The following is a 25,413-nucleotide window of genomic DNA, read 5'->3' as shown; positions in this document are numbered from 1 at the left end:
AAATAAAGCCCTGTCTTAACAACAATATCAATATCATCATCATCATCATCACCATCACCATCACCACCATCACCATCCACTTCTTGAAGCAACACAGATAAAGTCATTTAAATCTAGGCATGTCCTAAAAACTCTCTTCTAAATAGTAAACCATTGCCAGACATGGTCGTTCACACCTGCAATCAGTGTGGTTGGTACTCTGTAAACTGAGGCAAGAGTCTGAGAGTCTGAGGTTAGCTGGGTTACCCAGCTTTAACTGACAACAGCTGCTCCTTAGTGTGGGCCATGTGTACAGAAGACACTATCTACTACCCCACTCTATTCACACGTGCACGTCCCCAAGAGCACTGTGGAGCAGAGACCGTTGTCGTCAAGCCCACCTTATAGCTGAAGGAACTGAGGCTCTGAGTGTGTGGTGAACAGTGCAGCCGGGAATGATGGACCAGGCCTAGGCCTTCCCATGAAGCAGGCCACACACGGCTCTGAGACACTCAAGTAACACTGGGTTCTGGCCTTGGAAAAGTTGATGTGGGATTGTGGGGGCCTCCGACTCAGAGGCGGCAAGCCCACCCCACCTTCTTCCTCTCAGGCTCAAATTCCCTGCATCTGCAAATCCTCCCTGGTTGACGGGCTTTTTGTCCTTCTCTCTGGGTATAAGAGACAGGGCCAGGAGCTCTGCCCCAGGGTTGAGGGCTTGTCTGGAAGCCAGAGACACTAGGAAGTTTATCTCTCTGCTGAGAGCCTAGTGCAGTTCCTGAGAACAGCCCTTCCCCAGGAAGCTATCAGTCACAGCAGCTCCAGTGTCATACTCAGAGGTCATTCTGGGGTGGCCTAAGGGGCCTTGTGTGTCTTGCCTCACACTGAGCTTCTCCTGTACCCATAGTGAAGACCATTTAGCATCTAAATAAAAAGAGTCGGGGGCTGGAGAGACAGGTGGCTCAGTGGTTAAGAGCACTGATTGCTCTTCCAGAGGTCCTGAGTTCAGTTTCCAGCATGGTGGCTCACAACCACCTGTGAGCCACCATGGATCTAATGCCCTCTTCTGGTGTGTCTGAAGACAGCAACAGTGTGCTCACATAAAATAAAGAAATAATTCTTAAATAAAAAGATGTAACAACCAGGAACTTTACACACAAATCTAGACTTCTACCTTCTTACAAATCACAGTACTGGGTCATTACATGTTGCTGCCTTCTTTACTTTTGAAGTAGTAGTTTCACACATTTTCCTTAATTTTTAAACACACCAGAGAATCACGCAAGGATGCCTGCATTGGATGCAAATCTGCCCCACACGCAGGCATGCGCTTTGCAGCTGAGCTGGGTGAGAGACCCCTGACCTCATCTTCATTGCACACTACAACCTGTGTTATCTCCAAACCAGTCATTTCTGCAGCATTATGCACACCGAATTACCAACACGGTAAGTCAGGATTTAGCGCCCCAAAGAAGCTGGGGCTCACGGGGGCCAGGGGTGGGGGGGAGTAGTGTGAGCTTCTCACACCTCACAGGTGACCACTTCCAACTGGATGTGTAACACATGAACAGCTCTCTGGTTAGGGTGGAGGAACATGTTTAAGATCTAGGATTTCTCACTAGTTTGGTTTTTGATGAGCTCAAAAACTACCAGTTTCAATAGAAATAATCCCAGTTCCCACCCACTTACACCAAAAGACTCATGAAAGCCCCCCCCCCCCAGGCAGGGCAGCAGGGAGCATTTCTCCTCTGCAACCTCTCCCGCCTTCAGTCTAGCTCACCTTTCCTTAATAAATCTACATTTGCCTTGTTCACTCTATGTTTCCTTGTTTTTCTTGGGCAGCCGTGCACCAATGAACATGGAAACCACTGGCTGGGGGTGTCTCGCATGTCCCTTGATCACTAGTTGGATTGAGGTCCACAGCTGAGGAATACTCCCAGGCCTTGGCATGACCCCTTTGACTTTGGCCTTGGCTCTCAAAGTGTCACTAACATCAACAGAAAGTTTTCCATGCCATCTGTTCATCTTCTCAGAAGTCATATACTAATTATTTATTTATTTATTTTTGGCTCCTGTGCCGTTTGATTATGGATCCAACAAGAAGACCCAGGGAAACTAGAGTTTCCTATTGGAATAGTCATTTCGCCTTCACTTTGACAACTTGGATTTGGGGGAGGAACATATGGCTTCCCTTAGTAGAACTTCTACCGTCTCGTTCGCCATAGCTCCTTCATTCATTATTGTCTTCCATTCTGAGCCCACATTTCAGTTGCTATCCAGCTCCTTTGGGCTGGGTTGGCTTTGCTTGCTTCTGTTGTCATCTGGATCCTGTAAGCTTCTGGCCTTGAGGCCTCTGGTGTACCCAGTTCTGCAATTTCAAACAACCTACAGGGAGTGTGGCTCAGGATGAAAAGGGATCTGTCCTCAGAGCCCAGGCTCCACATTCTAGCCCTGCCCCTACTCTCTGGTCCTTTGACAGATCAATAGTCCTGGCATGTTTTTGTTACTATTTTTAGTTAGTTAATTAGTTAGTTAGTTAGTTAGTTAGTTAGAGAGAGAGAGACAGAGACAGAGAGACACAGAGAGAAAGACAGAGAGAGAATGTGTTTGTTTTGCCTGCAAGTATGTCTGTGTACCACTTTCATGCCTGGTGTCCATAAAGGCCAGGAGAGGGCATCAAATCCCTAGAAACTGGGGTTACAGATAGCTCTGAGCCTGCCTTGTGGGTGTTGGGAATCGAACCCAGGTCCTCTGGGAGAGCAGCAAGAGCTTCTAACTGCTGAGCTATCTCCCTAGCCCTATGTGTTTATTCATTTGTGATATGACACACTGCTTGCTACCTTTGGTTCAGGGAACCAGAGCAGGATTGAAGTCAGCCTTGGCGAACTAGAGATAATTTGTCTAAAAGCAAGACAAAATAACACCCCAAACAATCAATCAAAGAAAGAAAAGCAAGAAAAGAACTGCCTTTGAGAATTTATTAAAATGCATTCATCTCCCATGTCAGAGTTCAGTGAACTTTCTCCATTAAGGGTAAATATTTCGGGCTTTGAAGGCAAGAAGGCGATGCTATTCAGTCTGGCAACTATCTGGAGGAAACCCAGGCAATTCAAAACCAAGAGGTGTAGCTATATACAAACAGAAGCTGATTGACAGATCTTTATTTTGGGGGGATGCATTTTGCTGACTGTCCTCAACAACTCTGTTTTCTCTCCTGTTGTTTCTCTTCCACACCACACCCTGTGCTTCATGAAGTTACCATCATTTTATTATTATTATTATTATTATTATTATTATTTTCAGTATTGGCCAACTGCCTGGGGAGGTGGCTGAGGTGGTAGAATGCCTGCTTTATGTCGGAAGCCCTGGCTTTGATCATAGGGTGACCATAGGGTGGTGCATGTCTGAAATCCCAGCATTCAGGAGGAAGAGGCAGAAGGATTGGAAGGTGAGCATCATTCTTAGTTGCACAGTGAGTTTGATTCTTTTCTTTTCAAGAGGAGGGCTCAAAACACGCTAGTCACATGGTCCACGAATGAGTAGCACCCCAGCTCTGGGATGCACCCCAGCTCCGGGACAATCTTTAAAAAAATCGATAGGAGTTTTCAGTATCCCTCCTTTGTTGCCTTCCAAGTAGAAAGATGAGAACTTTAAGTCAGAGTTTTATGGGACAGATTTTAAATATGAACCAAAGAAACCCAGAAAGAAACCCCTCCAGATCAAGGTGATCTGCTCTGTGAAGAGCAGTTGGTGGGAAATGGGAGTGAGAGCGGGTAACATCTGCCACACACACACAAAAGCCAAGTGCAGAGAGGCCCACAGGCTGCTTTCAAATGGCTGGAGTCTTCTGAGGAAATTCAGGAAGATACTGAGTTATACTTCAGTATTCAGGGTGCTTTCTGTAAAGGCAGCACTAGGGTATTACTATGTCCCCCCATCCCCTACAGCCTTCCTCAGTTCTCAACTGCACTAAGAACGGACTCGCAACGTCTCACCCAGCTGCTAAACCAGCCCCATCTCTCTCCTCTCTTCATTCCCTGCTGCCCTGACTCCTGGTTCTATGCAGAGCCTCAGACGCTGCTCCAAGCCCCAGCACTGGCACCTTCCTTGTTTAGAAAGGCCTTTGTTTATGTCCTTTCCTCCCAAACAGTTCAAACTACCCTCTCAACACCTCCCCTGCCCCAGAAGGCTTCCCAGCATCACATAGAGAGCCCTGCACCTCCTCTCCTCCCTCAAGCCCAGGTTTCTCTGTTATAAACGTCCCAGGTACTGTTACACTTAGAGCGCAGGACTCACCCTGCTATCACGAGGGCTGATTCCATACCAAGTGGAACCCAAATCTCTATGTAAACATGTGCACATACACACTGCAATTCTTCATCCACCCAGCCAATGAACTGAAAACTTGGTGTTATAGATCAGGGATTAGCCAAGCTATGCAACAATGGTCAGTAAGTCAATCTCTGCTCTGGATAAGCTAGAGGGTGCTAAATGTATGACCATTCTTTCTTCATTTCCTTTCCTTTCCTTTGCTTCTGAAAGGCCTGATTCAGACCCAGCTAGAGAAACCTCAGGCAAGGATTGTCCCCTAATTTACAGTGTGCATAAGGATCTCTCAACCCTAGCACTACTAACATTTAGGGCTGGTTAATGGTCCTGGGTACTGTAGGAAGTTTGGCAGCACCTCTGGCCTCTGACCACTAGAGGCCAGTAGCTCCTCCACGCAAGTTGTGGCAGTCAAAATTTCTGAAGATCAAGTGGCCAAGACTGAAGCAGCTACCAGCAGTCACCTTTGAGACTCTGAGATACGCTCTCTCAATCTGGAAATACAGAGGGTAAACATTAGCCCCCATGAGGCTAATGTGGAGAGAAAGCAATCACAGATTACCCAGGTAGCTACAGCATGGATTTGAAATGAGACAGAAACCAAGACCCACACCACACACATAACTGAATGGCCTCCTTTCCTGGCACACAAGTGTGTTCACACGAGAGTGTCAGATAGCAGTGGTAACACCACAGCTTCTATAGCCATGCATGGAGATGGACATCCTTGGAGCACACACTGGAACAATTCATTTTACATCCTAGGTGGGAAGGTGACATCATTCACTCCCTTTTCCACAGGAGAAGGAGATCATAGGCCTTCCATCTGTCTCTCGCTTACCTCCTTCCTTTTCTCCTGGTCCCGAATCTGTGGCTCAAGCAATCTCCCTGTCTCACCCTCACACAAGTAACTTAGATCTCACACATGTCTGCCGCCATACCTGTTAGTCTTGTTATTAATTTTTATTTTTTTTTAAGACTGGGTCTTGAACTTGTGTGCCCAAGAGACCCTTCAGCTAAGATTAGGCATGTGTCACTAGGCAGTTCAAGGTTTTATTTTGTCTAAAAACATCAAAGTCCCCTGGAGCATACGTGGAGACCTGTGGGGAACATTCAGCTTCAGACACTGTTGGCCATGGTATGCTGGAAACCGACCTACAAACCCACTTGACCTGTGTATGAGAAGCTTTTAGAAAACACAGCACCTGCTATCTCACAAGCTTGTGGAATTCCTTGAAAGGCATGTCCTGGGGGCTGACCTGGGATATAAAGGTGTTGAAATCACTGGCAATCACTGTTCATACACCTGAAAGGCAAACGAGTGTCATCACTCGAGAAGACCAGTGTCCCGGTGAGCTCTCTGCTGTTTCTTGGGTGGGCAATCCAGAAAAACCACAAAAGCAGCCAGGCTGCCTGGGCCATGTGGTGTGGAAATACTGCTATCAGGATCCCAGGGTCCCAGGGGTCAAAGCTTGGGTCCTGGAGACCCTAAAGAGCTCAGCCGTTGTCCTCACTAGGATGATTAAAGAGAAAACCAAGCAAGGAGATGTATTCACTGTGGTCAAGAACATCTGGAAGAGGGAAGAATGAAGGGGTCCTGTGACCATGGATGACTTGACATGATGTTTGTACTTAACCAAAGAGTAGGGACCACATGGTCCTGGTCAAGGTGTGGTCTTTCTTATCCCTGAAACATCGCTGTCCCAGTTCCCTCAGAACTGTGGGAAATCCTCCCCCCCCTTCTGCCTGGCATGATGCTTCCTCCTTGTCTTTCTCTTGGTATGAGACTCCTGGGGGTGACAGCAATTTCTTGGGACCCACTCCCCTAGGCTGTCTTTTCTCTTGCTGGGATTGTTCTATACCTCAGAGCAGAGTCAGGCCAGGTAGACTCCCATGTTCTACCTTATCTGGCAGTAGGCTGGTTCCCCACCTGCAAAAGGAGGGATTTATGCCAGATAAACATTTATTCTTTGCTGCCCAGTGTGGTGGCCACCAGCCACGTATGACTGCTGGGCATCAAGATGCAGCTGACAGGACCTGAGACATGCTCACGAGTAACATGAGATGTCTTTCAAAAGTGTATTTCAGCACATGTTCATGCTGTACATGCTAAAATATACTATTGTAAATTAAAAATATAGGACAGAACCAAAAAATTCTTATAAATAACTTTTACTTTCATGAGATATTGTAGCTACACAAATAAAGTTTGCCTTTTGAGATTAACTTTACTTGTGTTTTGCTTTTTAAAGAAAGCAAAAAAATTTTTTTTTCATGTGGCTATGGAAAAATCTTAAATTACATCTGTAGCACGTATGTCTCCAGGGGACAATGGCACTCTCTAGCCTTTGCCTGTCTATCAGTCACTGTCAGTGGGAAAAATGTATTTAGGAAAAGCAGAAGATACAATCAAATGCCAAAGCAGGGGTGCATTGCAATATCACAAATAAACTGTGACTCTGCCTGTCACCCTGACTACACTTCTAATCATCACTGTTGCCACCATAAGGTATTTGGGGCAGTTTGGTGACAGACCATGAGCGGGCTGCCTGGACTTTTTAGGTGATGCCACCTGCTCACACTCTTGGGGACAAGCAGGGAGGAGGAGAGACAGCTACACTCATCTCGACAGCTTTTAATTGTCCACAAATCCACAACAGGATCTGATCAGTCGAATTTGGTTAAAATGGGATTTAGGGTTCTACCTATCATTTCTTCATTCCTCTGCCACACCTTTGAACTGTTCTGCAACAGTGGAGAATGTTGTGCATGTGGAGAAAAGAACTTCCACAATAGAGGTGATTCTGAGAACTCAAACGCAAGGAGAGCCACTGATGTCCAAACTGCAGCGAGGCTTGTCCGGGTCTGGATGACTGAGGGTCGGCTCTGTAGACAGGGTCCCTGAAGACTGAATACTGCCTCAGGGGTCCAGCAAAGACTGACAGCCAAGGGAATCCAGTTGAAATTAAACAAACCATCACCCAGTCAGTAGAGCCAGATTTGAGCCAAGCACCCCCATCCTTTACGATGCCAGAGAGCTCTCCTGTGGTTTCTCCGACATGTAACTGCAGGTTTCCCATTTCTAACAGACAAGCTCAACACACCAGATTGTCTAAACAGTGCAAAGCAACCACATAGAAGGATCTCTGACATGCAGTCCCTGCTGGGATCAGGGCCCTTGAATGGACCCAGGACCTCAAGCATGCTATTGTACGTCTACCAGTGTGCCAAGCTCCCAGAGGTTCTCAGTCAGTTTGCAATGGGTTCGTGGATGTCCAAAACACTCAAGCACTTGTGAGGCAGGGTGAGCAAGGTCTCTGTGATCCAGACACATTTCCTTCCTGGTTAATTAACATCAACCTCCATGGCATCCCTTAAACTCAGGCAGGCGAAGAAATCCCACTTAGGATAGGGGAACTCTACACACAAGTCCAGGCAGGCAAGGGTGGGCCAGCCAACCAAGGAAGCAGAAAGGCATTCCTCTAAATGTGGGTGGCATGGGCTGGTCAGTGTCTGGCATCATTCTGTACTATGAAAGTGAAGAACTTCCTCCTAGGGCCCGAGTCATACTACAAAAGAACAGGACAAACTTCTCTAATGGAACCAAGTGGTGTATTGAAGTTTAACTCTGGGAACTGCATTGGGACCACAGCTATGACTTTCTACATGCCATTTCTACATATGTGTACAAAGGTTTGTGTACATAGGTGAACTTGGGAGTTCAGGGAACAGACAGCCTTTATTATTGTTCCTTAGGTAACTTTCCCTTTTTGTTTTGAGACGGTATCTCTCATTGGCCTGAAACTTGTTCAATAGGATGAGCTAGGTGTCCAGTGAGCTCCGGGGATCTACCTGTTACTGCCTCCCACCTTGCCATCCCTGGAATCACAAGTGTGTGACACTGCACCCAGCTTTTTATCTGGGTTCTGGGGATTGAACAAACACATGTGAGGCAAGCACTTTATCACCCAAGCTATCTCCCAAGCTCCCCACACCCAGACCCTTACACACACACACACACACACACACACACACACACACACACACACGTCCCCCATCATTTCTACTGCAGTTTTAGTTTATTTTCAGGCAAAAGTGAAGGCAGATCCCCACTCAGCCTGTGAGTTCTGCTAACAGTGGATGGGGTGATTCTACCTAGCCTGGAAGGATAGCCGAGGCAGAGGTGAGGGACGGGGGGTAAGAGGGCAAACCTTGGAGGCTGGAAGACAAAGATAGAGACTTGAGGGAAAGGCAGATAGAGCCTGATAGTTCTAGAACATGGAGGTAAAGCCTGCTGACTTGTTCTGAAGCAGATCATGTAGATCAATGGACCATGTTTGACGGTAATGTAGCTGCATATGAACATCATCTATGATGTCATGGACCATGTTTGGCGGTAGTGCAGCTGGATGGGAACATCATCTATGACATCATGGACCATGTTTGGCAGTAGTGCAGCTGGATGGGAACATCATCTATGAGGTCATGGACCATGTTTGGCGGTAGTGCAGCTGGATGGGAACATCATCTATGACGTCATGGACCATGTTTGGCGGTAGTGTAGCTGCATAGGAACATCATCTATAACGTCATGGACCATGTTTGGCGGTAGTGCAGCTGGATGGGAGCATCATCCACGATATCAACTCATGAAAGAATGAAGCTGGAGGGAGTCTAGCCAGTCCAGGCCTGGTAAGCAGGGCCCTGGAAGACCTTGCCCCTTCTTCCCCATTCCCTCTGCTTTGCTAAAAGCATTAGATTACATTCCTTGTGGTATATTTGCACAATGGAATACTACTCAGCAATTAAAAACAATGAATTCATGAAATTCTTAGGCAAATGGCTGGAACTGGAAAATATCATCCAAAGTCACAAAAGAACACACATGGAATGCAGTCACTGATAAGTGGATATTAGCCCAGAAGCTCTGAATACCCAAAACACAATTCACATATCAAATGATTCCCAAGAAGAAGGAAGGAGAGGGCCCTGGTCCTGGAAAGGCTTGATGCAGCAATGTAGGGGATTACCAGGACGGAGAAGTGGGAGGGGGTTGATTGGGGAATGGGTGGAGGGAAGACTTATGGGGACTTATGGGGAGCGGGGAACCGGGAAAGGGGAAATCATTTGGAATGTAAACAAAGAATATAGAAAATAAAAACAAAACAAAACAAAACAAAAACCAGAAACTTAAAAAAAAAAGTTATCTCCCAAGGTCTATTCCCTTATTTGGCCACTTTCTCTTTTTGAGGCTGATTACCAAGGTCCAGCTCTCCAAAGTATTGAAGTCCAGCAATCAAAAGCCCCTTTAGCTCACCTAATTAACATGTCCAATTAAAATTAAGCACCTCATCCTAACATGGGGTTTCCCCTTTTACATGGGTTTTAAATTGTCATTTTCCTATGCTCCATGTCTGTCTCCTCTCTATCCAGTGATAGTCGTTTCTCCTCCCTTCCCCTCCCCCAGGACATCTACCCCTTATCCCCTCCTTTTATGCCTTTTCTTCCCTTCCCCTCCTCCTTCTTCCTCTACCTTCTGCCTTTGTCCCTTATCCCTGCCCTTTGTCTCTCTGGGACAAAGAGAAATGAATCTCCTTTGTGCTGAGAACTCGGTCATGGGGGAACTTGGTCATGGGTCCTCAGCAGATGGTAGGTGTAGTGGGAGGAAGAAGGCTATAAACTTTGGGGACTTGCGAAAGATCTGTCAGCCCAGGATCCCTGAATTGTGGAGGCAGCTTGGAGGAAGCTGTGAGATTCAGGAAAAGGAAGACTCGAGATGACTGAACATCCACCTTCCTAAACCTAAACTGGAACATGTCCAGCCCGGAACAATGTCTTTCTTATATAAACCCTTTCATCTAATTCACCCTTCAAATATGGTTGCAGTCGGTGTACATATCTATTACCCAGCTACAGATAGTCGGTTACCCTAACTAGGGTTCCACGTCCCTGCATCTCCCCATGTTTTCATACTGTACTTATAGAGCAGAAAAAGAGTATTTTTTTCCAGAGGTAGCTAAGGAAAATTAATCATGATGCTGTGAACAACTGGAAAATACGTGTGTCCAGGGTAGGATTTATGTGGCTTCCAGGATGTGACCCTACAGGAACCATGACCAAGGGTATCCTCAGTTACTCCAGGATGCTTGAACCATCTGGGCCTTTTCCATGTGCCTTGTGTCTTCTAACCTAACTTGCTTCCCTGACCCAGGACACGTGAGAAACCAAGAAACCACAAATCCAAGCTTGACATTGGTGGTTAGCAACTCTGCTTTAGAGCACACACTGGGTAGGGAGAGTTGTGATGAAGAAAAGGTTGCTGAGTGTCTTCCAAAGAGTGAGCTCTGCACAAAGCCACAGGGCATTAATAACCATAAAGGATGATAAGCCTAATGTGGAGTTCAGTTATGAGTCAAGACTTCTCATGTTTTATAATGTCTGCGGAGAAGTGCTTTCCCACTGTGTGGGTGTCATTCTGAATTTAGCTCCACTCCTACCTGTTGTAGTAAATGTGTAATCTCAATTGGGGGTTTCTACCCCACCTTTGATCATTCAGTTCTCAGATAAATGACACACTACCTTTATATTTATAATAAGCCTTTAAAGCACTAGAGCTGGGCAGATATCAACATTCTTATGTTATTATGTCTACTTCCCTACCAATAACCCTGAGATACTATGACTAGCCTTCTTCTACCTGGGCCACTCTTACTCCAACTGGTCAATCATCATGGACATGTTTTCATGACTCACCTACCTCACTGTGTCTTTTTCTCTCCCCGCCTTCTTCTCTCTTCCCCTCTTCTCTCTACTTTCTCCCCTTCTCCTCCTCATGGTCTCTCCTCAGACCCCAAGCCCAGGAACCTAAACTCCACCTACCTCTCTTCTGCCCAGCTATAGGCTGTCAGCATCTTTATTCAACCAATAGTTTTAAATTAAGGAGCAAGGTCACATAACATTACTTTGTATATATATAGAGTCTCTTGTCCCTGGGAGCAACCTGACCTCTGGAGGCCAGTATTTAGCATGACAATACACAGCAAAAGACCTCAACACCTAACTTCCAATCTCAGCTGTAAAGTGAATGTTCATTTTCTTAAAGGCGGATTTCTCTGGCACCCTAGGTTAAGGCACCTATTCTCTGAGGCCCCATCTACACTGCATGCCAGGACCTGCTGTCCTCCATGATGATAACGCTGTGGTGCTGGGCTGATTTGGTCATTATCTTTCTTTGCTACTGGACTAGAAGTTCCATGAAGGCAGGGGTGGCTTTTGGTTTTTCTCTAGCGGGCCTGGTCAGGGATTGGTGGAGTCACCAGTGCTTAAAAGACGACTCTAAATAAGATGAGGTCTGATGAAAGAGCCCATGGGTCCTAGATGTGCTGAGGGGCAAGTCACATGGGCCACTAGATCCAGTTTGCTAGTAATGAATGTCCAAAGGGTATTACTTTATCCTTGCAGATAGCTCCATGCCTAATGCCGGTGAAGACCACTGAAGAACAATGCCCACACAAGGAGAGGGGAGAGAGGACTACATAAAAGTGACTGTCATTTATATGAACATCTAACTTAAAGAGAGCATATAATTTAAGCTTTGTCAAACATAGATAATAATAATGGTTGAAAGGGGGCTCTGACCCAGGAGAGGTCAAGAAACAGAACTCATAGAGGGTTTAGCTAGCTTTCATCTTTTCCTCGGTTGACTCCCTCACATAACCTAAGACAGTATTACGAGTCAGTTACTGTGCCTCCTGCTTCACCAAAAGCTGAAAATGAAAACAGGACTGAAACAAACAAACAAACAAACACCCAAAACAACTGACCAAAACTGGCATGAGGGTGGACAGTCCATTGAGTCCAACAGGACATCTTCCTAAGAAATTTTCAAGCTCAGTTCTGACCACACTCTATTTTCTTTTGCCCTGACTTTGAAGTCTAACTACTATGTAAGCTACGATTCCGCAGGGCTCCCTGTACATCCTAAGGTAGTAATTAAGGACTAGCCAATATTTAGGCTAATTTAGGCAATGCTTTGGGATAAAGCAGTGCTTGAGATGGTGCTTTTGCATGCATATCTCAGTGTAAGATACAATCGAGGGCTCTGGGGTTCAGCTCCTGGGCCCCCAAGAAACCAGAGAGTGAAACTCCTCCCACCCGTCTCATGTGGGTAGAAGTTACACGGGTTTGATGAAAGTGGAGTGACCTAGCTGAGGGTTGAGATGAGTTATACGGGACACAGCTTAAACACCTGCACTGAGAACGGAGGTCATTTGTGTCAACATTACTTAATTCTTCCAGGATCTTCCTGCCCATAGAGTTATATGATCCAATAAGTAGCTTTTCTACTTGCTGCAGGAAATCCCAATAGTTTGATCTCTTGGGAGAGTAGTATGCTTGTCAATGGTTTCACTCAACCAGGTTCACCTCTGCCTACCAGTTCTGAGACACAACCAACCACGCTTCGCTGAAATCCAATCACACTCTGCTTTGAAGAATTCAGCTTAAAGGACTTGGACTCGACATCCCAAGCCTATCCAAATACCTCCCAGGGGTCCCTTGCTTAGACACCGATGAGACCATTTGTCTTCATTTCAGAAAACAACTCAGTTTTGTTCTATCAGCAAGGTTCCTAGTGGATTTTCTAGGGTCAACTTTTGACATGCTATCAGTCCCAATCTCTTTGGAGACAGAAAACACAGATACAAATACATACTTATTAACACTTAAGGACTACGGATTTACTAACCATAAGCACCTCCCCCTCCCCCAGTAATAAAGCAATAAGGTTTTCTTGGTGTGCCTCCTCTGTGGACAAGGGCCATTGTTTGGAACACCTGACTGCAATACACTTCATGTGCACATTTAATTTCCTTTAGTCTATTACCCCCTCCCCAGGGCAGGGGGTGTGGTGGGATTCAGGATTTTCCAAAATAAATTTGCATTTATTTGAGGATATGAGTAAATGGGTCAAAAAGCCACAAAAGGGAAACTAATTTGCAAGTACACTTTAGACATGGCCTTCAAATCTTAAACATATGCATTCCATATAAAATAACCTTTTAAAAATCTCTCATTAAGCCAGAAAGTTACTTTAGCCCCAGCAATGCCCACATGCAACAGACAAGTTGTATGGTTTGAATCTTGTCCTACCCTTGCCCCACCAAAAGAAACCTTTGAGAGTTTGAGAAAACACACCAGGAACTAACATTTGATCAGCCTAAGGTGAGGTCCTGGAATCACTGTTTTGCTTTGGTTTTCTTTTTCTTCTGCACTTTAATGATTCAGTCAGACGAATACACTGATCTCACACCACTAATTTTCTAGAAAGCTAAGTGCAGCTTTCATCCTGAAATTCCCCAGCTTAAAAAGCTGGAACTGCTCACCACTACAGAGCCCCTCTAGGGTCCTACAGTGTGGCATCTCTGCCCCAGCCCCCAGCCAGTGAGGAACTATTAAACCATAGAAGCCCCAGCCGTCTAAGCACCAACCAACCCTGCTCACGGGCAAGTCCCCGGCCCCAGCTGGTTCAGCCAGCCGGCTTTCAAGCTCCAGCCTGCAGCTTCGGTGGTGCCTGCAGCTCCTCAGGCAGCCACGCAGAGGGAGCAGAGCTGAGATCCCAAATCCACTTTCCTTTTACCTTAAAGAAACTTCCTCGCTTGTCCAGACCCCGGGCGCCCATGGTCCAAGCTGACATTTCCCCCAGCAAGGCTCTACTGCATGCCGGGGACTCCTGAAGGTAGAGACATTTTCAATAGTTAGTCCAGCCTGTAGGAAATTCCTTTCTAAGCCACAGAGCACTCACAACAACGGTCCTGCCAAGATCTTTTTCCGTCAACAACATTGTGCCATTTATTTCCCACCAAAGCCCTTACATCTCTTTTCAGCCCGGGTTTCCTGCCGCGGCCAGCACTCTTCCTAGACTGTGCCCCACCTCGCTGCCCCACCCCCTCTGCCAGCAGCTGACGTAGAAGGTCCTCAGGACTTCAGGGAGCATAAAGATGGCTTTGTGTGTTTGCTTGACCCCATGCTGAAGTCCAAAAGGAACCAATATTAGTTATCCCCATAATCTGCTCTGAAAGCTTATAGATTTCATATGGCAGATTGCAGAAGAATGGAGTTCTCTATGTCCCAGGAAATCCTGCTGTTAGGGAGTGAGGTCAGCATTCCCTCAGTTAGCTCTCCTCCCGGGGAAGCAAGGTCAGCAGAAGGGCACTGGGGAGAAATCCCTCTGTTTTCCCCCCTTAGAAGCCAGTGGGACTGGGATGCAGCCCAGAGAGTCACTGTTTACAGAGCTCATTTGTGTAAGGCGACGCATGTAAACAGCTCCGGGATCATCCAAGGGCTTGGGGGCAGGGCTTACTCTGGAGCACAGGAAAATTTAAAGGCAGGATAACAACATGGTCCTGAATCATCGCCGAGACTATGGCGCTTGGAATTTCCCTTCCTAGAACATAGCACAGAAACCAGTAGTATCTGCACACACCCTGCAAAGACTTCCATCTTCATTTCATTCACTGGGTACACACACCTGGTGCAATAGACCTGGCTGAGACAGGTGTGCCCTGGGGTGGCAAGGGAAGTCCCCAAAGCCTTACTTACCCAGTGAAACAGTGAAACTGTACAGCCAGTGAAACTGTACAGGTTTAAACAGAAATCTCACTAAGTGTTTTCTCTCTCTCTCTCTTTCTCTCTCTCTCTCAAACACACACACACACACACACACACACACACACGCACACGTACACTCGCGCGCGCGCACACACACACACACACACGTACACGCACACGCACACGCACGCGCCTTTCAACCTACTTGCTATAACATGCACAAGCCAGGGCACGCTGCAGACACGGACAACACAGAAAGCAGGAAGTGCAAGCATCACTTGAATCATCAAGGAATATTAAAAGTGGTTGGGCTGCAGGCATGAAGTGGTGGGGTACCAAAGCCTGGGTGACAGAGCCAGCATCAGACACTTGGATGCTGAGGTCAGTGTTAGTGACAAGTCTAACAAGGAGAAAGGCTAAGTCTACCACAGAGCAACGCACAGATGTAAAAGCGAGAGACTTTGCAGAGACTTCTTTGGTCTCCAAACTGCCTCTCAACCCATGCCCACAGGGAGCCCTTTGGTTGGACTCAGGTGTGGAATCTCATTTAGGGGAAACAGCATCTCACATACCCAGCCTTCTTTCAAAACCTCCTCTAGCTGAGGCGTTGCTCCCTGTCTCTGTGGTCACTTTCTCTCTGACATTCTGTTCCATTTGTGACCCTGCTGGGGCGAAGGCCAGTGCTCCAAACCCTCCTGGAGAGGTGGCAAGCTAGGTGGAGATCCTGCTGATTCTAGAGGTTCAAGTTCCCAGCTCAGCATCTGAGGGGGAGCCTAGCCCCAAGGCCTTTGAAGTCCATCCTCATTAGCAATGTCCACAGACTGGCGTCACTCCAGAGGGAAAACACAGCGCTGTGTTCAGAACTGGAGTGGGATGGGAACCTTGGGCAGCAGATGATTAACCGTTTAGACCCAGAAACACAGACACTTGAACGAAGCGTACACTTTAAGCAAACCTAAAGTTTGTCTTTTTTTTTTTTTTTTTTTAACTTCTGAAAGTTTTCCTGGCAGGAGATTCCACAGAGCCTGGCAATTCAGGAAATGCTAAGAGAGAGCCAGGACTTCATTCCTCATCCAGAACAGTTTCTTTGTTCGGTTCCAGGGTTTTCCATATACAAACCTTTGCTGATGAGCTCACAAGGAATTCTGCTCTTGGCAATGGAGTCGTCTGAATTCCTGAAGTTGGCTGGTGATTTAATTAGCTGCGGATATGCACATACACCTGCAACTCAGGCAGTCCTGATTCTGTTTAGATTCTGTGGGGCCTGAAGATTGTATTTCTTTCAAGGATGAAGGTGATGTCCTTCCTTATTTGCAAGGCTTCTCCAAGACAAGAAGATCTAGGCAAGAGCTATAGGAGGTATCTGTCAAGTAACAGGAGATGTGGAGAGATGCAGACTGTACCACAATTGCAAGCAATTAGGGTGTGCATGTGTGTATGTAGATGTGGATAAGGTTTTCAGTGCCTGGATGTTTTGCTTCAAAACCATTCCTGTCACTGCAATGGTTTTCTTCCTGAACTATAATTTTTCTTTTTTTTTTAAAAGATTTATTTATTTATTGTTATATCTAAGTACACTGTATCTGTCTTCAGACATTAGAAGAGGACATCAGATCTCATTACGGATGGTTGTAAGCCACCATGTGGTTGCTGGGATTTGAACTCAGGACCTTCGGAAGAGCAGTCTGTGCTCTTAACCACTGAGCCATCTCACCGGCCCCCTATAATTTTTCAATACCTTGGATTGACATCTACAGCACAAAATCGAGATGACTGTGGTCACTTTCCCCTCCTTTCAGCTCCCCCATCCTTCCTGCAGATAGTATCCAGCAGTGAGTCCTCAAACCGCCCAGTTACAGCTGGACCACAAAGCAAAACTGTACCGTAGCTTAAGACTAATAATGTTCCTCCAGATTTGGACTGCTGAAGACCCTGCTTGGTTTCTGTGAAGCATAAAGTCATCAGATTCTTGAAAAATGAGATCCTTCTGTCCAGTGGTCTGTCTTTGCAGACACCACCACATGCTAGCAAAGAGCCACTGTGATGGTTTGGAGCACCCAGGCCTTTCCACCAATCACGGAAAGGATGTAAATGAAGGATGTTCAGTCAGAGAGATGAAGGACAAAGGCAGGAAGCAGGTGCTCCTCACTGGCCCAGAATCCCCAGACTGGCCCCCTGCAGTTGGCCTCTGTGGCTTTCCAGGTGGTCTATGGGTGACTGCCTCTGAGGTGACTGAAGGTCTGTCCTTAAAAGTGTGAATGACACCCATGTCCCCAGGCTGGTAGCCAGCCATCCTGGCAGCCTACTGAGCAAGCGTGCTCCAAGTCCTAGGAGCCACCTGGGCAGGCACTGAGGCCACTGGCTCCTGCCTGGACATGGCCACAGCCAAGCCTCTGTGGAGTCTGGCTGGTTAATTAATGGAGCTGCTTCAGTCCAAGAAGCTTCTGCTAGAGGCAGATCTGGAAAAGGCTCAATGGCTGGAGCCTGCAGTCATGTGTTGTTTAAGGGCAGGAGCTAATCTGTGTGAATGTCATACATGGTCCAAACACAAACTACGATGCCTACCTAGTCACATGGTGACATAATCGGGGGTGGGGGTGGGGGAGGTGGAGCGGGGTCACAGCTCTGTGCTTGGTTTGTACCTGACTGAAGGCTGTTTGTTAGGTGGCATCCGAGCTATTGAGAGACAGGCTTTCCCTTCCCACTCCTGTTTCCTTCCTCTTAATATGCTCAAACCGTATCCTCTCTATTTTATTTTCAAAGCACAGACTTACAGTCCATGATACAATGTTTTGGAAATCTGTAAACACTATGCATAGATAACTCATGCTAACTGGCATGTCCATTAGCTTGTATGTTTGTTTGCTGGGGACAACACTTTAAAGTCTCAGCAAAGCTCAATCTTTATTTCGGAGACAGGATCTCACTCTGTAGTCCTGTGATATGGAGCCTGCTATATAGATCAGGCTTTTGTGAGCCTTGAACTCACAAAGATTCATCTTCATCTGCCTGAGTGCTGGGATTGAAGACACACGCCACCGCTCCCAGAAACAGACATATTAATTGCAGTCATCATTTTGTACAGTAGATTTGTTTCTCCTGACTGACATTTTGTAAGCTTTGCCCAACCTCACCCTAATTCCTTCCCCTCTGATTTTTTATTTGTTTTAGGTCACTAGTACAAGCCCCACCAAAGAACAGCAGATGCAACAGTTGGGAATCAGTCACTCACAGGTTCAAAACACAGAGTTCAGGGGCTAGGGGTCTAGTGGTTAAGAATACCTGCTCTTGCCAAGGACCTGGCTTCGATTCCCAACACCTACACGGCAGTTTACAACCATTTCTAACTCTAAGTTACCAGACATACATGATGCACACATACATGTGAGCAAAATACTCATACACATAAAATAAGATAAATAAATATTTTTTAAAGACAAAAGAAAAGAAAGGAAGAAAACACAGTTTTGCAAGTCTCAAACTTCTACTCTCAGATCTAATTGTAACCCCAAACTTTTTACTCAATACCTTTTTTCTTTTAGTAGTTGGAGCATGGTTAACTGGGTTTATCTTAGTAAACAAGAGCTCATTATTATGATTATTTTACTGTCAAAATGACTCACCCTAGGGAGCCAGTCAGGGGAAGTCCAAATCTGACTAAGGTGCCCCACTCAGCTGTCTGGCTCCATAAACCGCTCCAGGTGTAGAGATCTTTCTCCCCGTGGCTTTTGTCTTCTCTGAGAGTACAGACACTCCCGTCCACGTCCAGGTCTCCGAGCATTTCCCTAACTGCCTTCCTGCTGCCAGGGACTTTTCAAGTTGGACAGGAAAATGTTATTCCAGACTCTGGCTCGGCAATTCACGTATGGAGATTCAAAACCAGTTTTCAGCGTGTTGTCTTTCACTCAACAGTTTAACTACCTTTTAAAACAGCTGTGTCTTTTGTTTTGAGACAGGCTTTCCCGGGGTAGCCTTGATTGGCTTGAACTCTCCTGTCTCAGCCTCCTGAGTGATTAGAAGCGTACACCATTACACCCAGTTTATGTCCAGTTTTGAGATCACGAATGCTTTTCATTCAGTGGATACATGGGCTGGAAGGTTGGCCCAGTGATTAAGAATTGTTACAACTCTCATTGAGGACCTGGGTTTGGTTCCCAGCAACCATATCGGGGCTCACAGCCTTCTGCAACTCCAGTTCCTAGGGATCTGACATCCTCTTCTGACCTCTAGGGGCTCCTGCACACATACTATTACATACATAGTAGACATGTATACAGAGAAACATAGACACAGACACAGACACATTACTGTTTTTTTTTTTTTAATGAGAAACAAATTCGGAGAAAGTAATACATTTGAAGCAAATAACTGTGTGCCCAGCCACCACCACCACCACCCTTAGTCAACAAGTATATTTCTAAACAGAATTGGGGTAGCACCCATTATCTCTATTTTCTCAACAGAGGACTGGGAAAATTAAGGAATTATTACTATGTGTTGCATATTGTTGTTGGTACTATGATAAGCAAGGTGCTGACAAACAAGCAAGACAAACTGAGGTCATCTTGGAAAATGACTAATTTCAGTGGAAGTCTATTCTCTCCCTCCTTGATCTTTCTTTCACAGAGCCACAGAAATTCTCTCTACCTCCTTGCTTCAGAGGTGATATTGGTGTCCATACAGCCACCTGGAGGCTACAGGTAGGCAGCCTGCAGTGGAGAAAGTCTCCCTTTTCTTAAGAGAGAACTACCTCTCTTACCACCAACCTTCGCTTCCCTCCTTGGACCATTCAGCAATCAGTCTTCTGCAAATCTCTTGTATTACTATAACAAAATACCCAAGGTCAAACAACTTTGTAAAGAAAGGATTTATTTAAGTATCAGCACTAATGGTTCAAGGCCCTCATTTTCTTGCTGGCACTCTCAAGGGGGTACAGGGCTTCAGATATCCAGAGACAAGGGGCGCACCTCCCTCTCTCTATTGTAACGAGATGAAGTATGAGCTGGAGAGACGGTTCAGTGGTTAAAAACACTGTCTGCTCCTTCCAGAAGATTCATGTTTGGATCTCTGCACCGACATGACGGCTCACAATCACGCTTAACTTCAGTCCCAGGGGACCTGACATCCTCTATTGGTCTCTATGGGCATCAGCAGGGCACATGGTACACAGACTAAACATGTAGCAAAACACCCATACATATAAAATAAGTACCATTTTTAAACTGTCAGAATTCAACCAAGATGATCTTACCTAATTGTAATCAGTTCCTAGAGACCCCACTTCTAAACACATAGTCAGTCTAACATCTTAATACCTCATAACACGGATTAAATTCCAACATGATTTTTCTCTCCTTCCTCTCCTTTTTCCCCAACATGAGTTTTGGATTGTTTTCTTGGTGGCACTTGGGACTGAACCCAGGGGCCTTGTATATGTGTGGTGATCTGAAAGGGAAATGCTCCCTATATCCTCATGTGTTTCAACACTTGGTCCCTGGTTGGAAGTGCTGTTTGGAAAGTAGAGAGGCGGTAGAGCCTTGCTAAAGTCTGTCACCGAGGGTGACAGACTTGGCGGAGATATGGCCTCACCCTGCTTCCTGTCCTCTCTTCCTGCTTGCTGTGTGTGGATGAAATGTGATGTCCCTGTTTCCTGTTCTTGATACCATGTCATCCCTTCCCCATCATGACAGACTGTTCCCCAAAGCTAAAATAAACCCCATTTTCCTTTAGTTACTTTTGATCATAATACTATATCACAGCAACCAAAAAGTACCCAATACAGCATGCTAAGCAGGTCGCTACACCTGACCTACATACAGCCTGTAATGAGAATTCTAGAGGGACGAGTCACACTATGCCTCCTCTACATCCCTGTGGAAATCACTTATTCCTACTTTGCGTGACAACTTATGAACCTGGGCACAGACCTCAGGGTTGGCAGCCTTTGCCCAAGAGGAATATGTCTGAGGATGGAGGGGGGATTCTATCCCAAGGTGACTAAAAAAGAGGTGCATTTTTAAATCATCTCACTGTATTAGCGACTTCACACACAACGTGGAAGCATCCATCTTGCCTCTTTACCCAGTAGACCCTATGAGTAGAGAAGCCATAAACTCTAGGTCCTTCTCAAGGTCAGGGTCAACCAGTTAGTAACTGAAGCTCAGGGCTTCCTGTATAAGGATGTCTGACCATGGTGTAAGAGAGCGTGTGTACGCAAGTCAATGGAGGTTGTCACTCAGAAGTTCTCTGATTAATCCTACAAAGACTCTATCTACCACAGACACTATATTAATCTTGTGTGTGTGTGTGTGTGTGTGTGTCTGTGTGTGTGAGTGCGTGCGAGAGAGAGAGAGAGAGAGAGAGAGAGAGAGAGACAAAGACAGAGAGACAGAGAGAGAAACACACAGACAAAGACAGACAGAGAAAAAAAACATGGTACTATGAATTGGACAGAGCCTAGCATGTACTATACAAGCCATTGACCACTGAATATCCCAGTCATATTAAAAACATTTTTAAAAAAATTATCTCAAATTCTGAGATAAGGACTCATGTCTAAGCAGTTTGTTTTCTATTTGATTTTATTTGTTTATTTGCTTGCTGTGTGTGTGTGAGTGAGTGTGTGTGTGTGTGTGTGAGTGAGTGTGCGTGCTTGTGAGTTCACATGCTCATATAAGTCATACCAAGTGTATAGAGGTCAGAGATCACTTGGCAGGAGTTGATTCTCTCCTTTCACTGTGTGGACTTTGGGGATCCACTCAGGTCGTCTGTCTTGGCAATAGACACCTTTACCCACTGAGCCACTGCACTGGCCCAGGAAACAATGTTTTTAAAGGCATAGACCTTGTGGGGAGACCTATGCATACCACAGTAGCAGTTTCACACTGTCCCATTTAGAAGTGTTGGAGTAGAACACATTGTTACACACAGTGTGCCTGGACATACTGTCATTATCCCAGTATGGCTGCTGCTTGAATGTTTTAGACAGGACATGTCTTTAGCTTACCAGAGCTCACGCTGGCTTCCCTCACTTCTGTGCTGTGTGTGACCACCTTTATACCAGGGCACACCTAGAGGTTCCCACAGACGGCAGCTGGCATGCCTCTTGAGTGATTCTGTCTGCCACCTCTCCTCTGTGGACTGTGTCTGGACAGACATGGACTCAGGCTAGTAACAAAATTAGCTGCTCTCCGATGAGTAGAATCTACTCAGAAACAAGAGACACAAGCTGGATTTGGGGCATGTAACAGCTTGGTTGTAGGAAGCAAAGACGCAGAGGACGGGGAGAAAACAGCATGAATTAATAATATAAGAAGCAGCTGGGTGGTGGTGGTGGCGGCGCATGCCTGTAATCCCAGCACTCTGAGAGGCGGAGGCAGGCGGATTTCTGAGTTCGAGGCCAGCCTGGTCTACAGAGTGAGTTCCAGGACAGCCACAGCTATACAGAAAAACCCTGTCTTGAAAAAAACAAATCCAAAAAACAAAAACAAAACAAAACAAAACAAAACAAAAAGCAACTGGATAGTAGGTAGCAGAGATTGCACCCAAGTCCTGAGCAGTCCAATAGATTCATAATCTTTGACCAGAAGAGCTACAGGAGGACTAAGGCAACCTTGGCCTCTCAGGAGCAGGAGGAAATTGAAGTTATCCCCTAGTCAGGTCTTTAATTCAAAGATATTGGAATCAATTAATGAAGGCTTTAGGACAGAAAAAGGCCCCGACAAGAATAGCATACGATAATGACACCTTCGATGAAGATTTCTCAGTAACAGAACAAATTAGAGACCCCGTATGTGCCTGCTCTTCCATATCACTGGAAGTGTAAGGAAACCTGTATACATTCATTCTGCTCCTCCTCCTCTTCCTCTTCTTCCTCCTCCTCCTCCTCTTCCTCTTCCCCCTTTCTCTTCTCCCCCTCCCTTGCCACCCTGCTCTCTTTTGGTTCAGCATTAGATCATGGGACAGAGTCATGAATGCTGAAAGACGTGGTTGTCCAATTTTATTTAATCTGGTCTTTGTGACTTTTAAGGAACTTTCAACTCCATGTTTAATAAACACAAGTATTTTCATTGGAATGGTCCCAATACTAATAATATTCATGCAGAACGTATTTTCTAGAACAAACTCCATTAGGTCATCTTCAGCACTTGGCGAACTTTCTTATACAATACAGTTAACATGCTTAAAATTGCTCCTCATTTTCCCTTGTCTAATGTCAATTGTCAAGCTATAAAAGAATATATTTTATTTTGATTTTTTGTAGTGCTGGATATTGAACCCGGGGCCTTATGCCTGCTGAGTGTTCAGTCACTGAGCTGCACCCAGCTCTGTCATGTTTGTACTTTCATGCACAGGTCTCCAATCCATATAAAACAGGTTCTTGTGTAGGATATACAGAATAGACACTTGAGAGGATTTTTTTCCCACAAGATGTTCATCTAACTTAAATTGTGAAGAAAGTAGTTTCAATAATGGTAGGCTCTTTATTCGTTAATATTTTTTCTTATTTACTAGCTTTTTTTCCTATTTGTAAGAAGTAATGAACATATCACGTTCAATGGCTTCATAAAGATGTTGTGCATCTCTAGGCAAGGTCACACACACACATGTATTCCCAGAATGTGGGAGGGAGAAAAAGGATAGAGGAACCAGAGTTCAAGGTCAAGCCTACACTCTACAATTAGTGTCGATCCCATCTCAGAAAGAAAATAGAAAAAAAAAAAAGTCGAAGTGTGCCACCTACTTCTCAGAAGCAAGGAAAGAAGAGTATCATTACATCATAAGAAATAGCCCTGGTAGTGCATGGCGTCTTGAATACCATGAACTGAATTATGTTGTCTCTGAATATGAAATATCTTCCCAGACAAAAAAGCTCATGATTTGAAGGCTGGCTATTCAGCCGGCCATGCTACTGAAAGGTTGATGGATCATGAAGAAACTAACCCCACTAATGCAATTCATAGCTGAGTGGGATATCAAGAAATGGTACCTAGCGGGAGGGTAGATCTTATCCCTAGCTCACCCCTGTCTCCCACAGCCTTTCTTTACAATTCCCTCTTGACATGATGTTGCCACAGGCCTAAGAGCAAAGCAGCTTCTCTTTTTAAGAAAAATGTTGAAATTTTATTAGAGTGACAAAAGTCACACATTTGCTGTTCCCTCCTTGTCTGCTTCCTTCTTGCTGATGGGACCAGGGGTCTGTGAAAACTTACTTTTACCAACCTGTACATGCCACCCACCTGCTTTTTTTTTTATACTGTGTGTACTGAAGACCTTCCAAGACTAGCAATTTATCATTAGGACATTTACGCTCTCCTTTAAATCAATAAAGCACTAAAAAAAGGGTTAGCAACTGACTGGCTGGGGACTTGTGCTTGTTTTGTGGTATGAAAAAATCTACCGGGGCTGACTCCAACCTTCCAAAATGACTTCAACAGACTGGCAAAAGACACACAAATTTAATAATCAGCTCTGGTGAGCAGGCAGAACCAAGGCCAATGCACCATAGCACTTCACTCGCCCAGACCTGGCCACAAAGTCTTTGAAGAGGTTTCATAGCCTGATTCTTCATACACTGAAGTAATAAACTATAGCAAATGTAGGAAATTAGATCTGTACACTGTGAGCATGATTTATCCACAAATCATATATTTGGCACTAGTTGGACACAACTGTTTCTGGCTATTATCTTAACTGAGTTAAATGGTGCCATTAGGATAACTTTAAGGAATCCATGTGTTTAGTCTGTGCTCTTAGGCTTTGTGAGTTTTATTTCTTTACAGGTTAGACCAGAAGACACTGGGAAAGATAGAAGACTATATGCCTATTCAAAGTGGTACCATTGGGGCTGGGGAGGTAGTTCACAGGTTAAGCACATTGGCTGTTCTTCCAGAGGGCCTAGGTTTGATTCCTAGAACCCAAGAGTATTTCAAAACCATCTATAACTCCCGTTCTAAGGGATCTCATTTTTCTGGACTCTGGGTACTGCACCACATGTGGTGCAAAGGCAAAATATCCATACCCATTAAAAAAGAAAGCAGTACCCTAGAGACTGGGGAGATGGGCCCATGGGTAAAGAGCTTGCTGTCCAAGTGTGAAGACCACAGCTTTGAGCTCTGGCACCTACATAAATGCAAGGTCGGGGTGGAGACTCAGCTGTGATTCCAGGAGAATTGGGAGGTACTCACAGGGGATGGTCAGGAGCAAGCTGCCTAGACCAGATAAATAGGTGAGCTCTGAACTCAAGTGTGAGACCCTGCCTCTACACATAAAGTGAAGCATGATAATCCTAAACTCCACACACAAGCATGCCCATGGGCACCAACACATGCAAACATGCATATACACATGCATGCACACAACACACAAGTTAACACACAAGTGAGACTGTGCTCCTCCCTCATCATCCATGTTTCAATTATTCAAGGTCAACTCTGGTTTGCAATGGTAGATGGAAAATTCCAGAAACAAACCGTTTATCAACCTTACATTGTGCACCATTCT

The 25,413-nt window shown here is 45.5% G+C and overlaps 1 protein-coding gene across 4 annotated transcripts in view; it reads right to left on the bottom strand.

The window, feature by feature from the left end:
- Positions 1–25,413, bottom strand: part of Rin2 (Ras and Rab interactor 2) — a 210,998-nt gene that overhangs the window by 88,528 nt on the left and 97,057 nt on the right. Inside the window, exons 1-2 of one of the 4 annotated variants that reach the window (XM_052183810.1) lie at positions 14,175–14,229; positions 13,940–14,032 (exon numbers count right to left, since the gene is read on the bottom strand). The exons of 1 other annotated variant lie outside the window; for it this stretch is intronic. In XM_052183810.1, the coding sequence (XP_052039770.1) occupies positions 13,940–14,032; positions 14,175–14,176 (95 nt within the window). In that variant the 5' untranslated portion in view covers positions 14,177–14,229. Of the gene's footprint in view, positions 1–13,939; positions 14,033–14,174; positions 14,230–25,413 lie in introns of those variants that run through there. 2 more of the 4 variants (XM_052183808.1, XM_052183807.1) reach the window with 2 other exon arrangements.

The sequence above is a fragment of the Apodemus sylvaticus genome, chromosome 5 (genome assembly GCF_947179515.1).
Source record: "Apodemus sylvaticus chromosome 5, mApoSyl1.1, whole genome shotgun sequence".
Taxonomy (NCBI): Eukaryota; Metazoa; Chordata; class Mammalia; order Rodentia; family Muridae; genus Apodemus; species Apodemus sylvaticus.
This window is presented reverse-complemented; position numbering and strand designations above follow the sequence as displayed.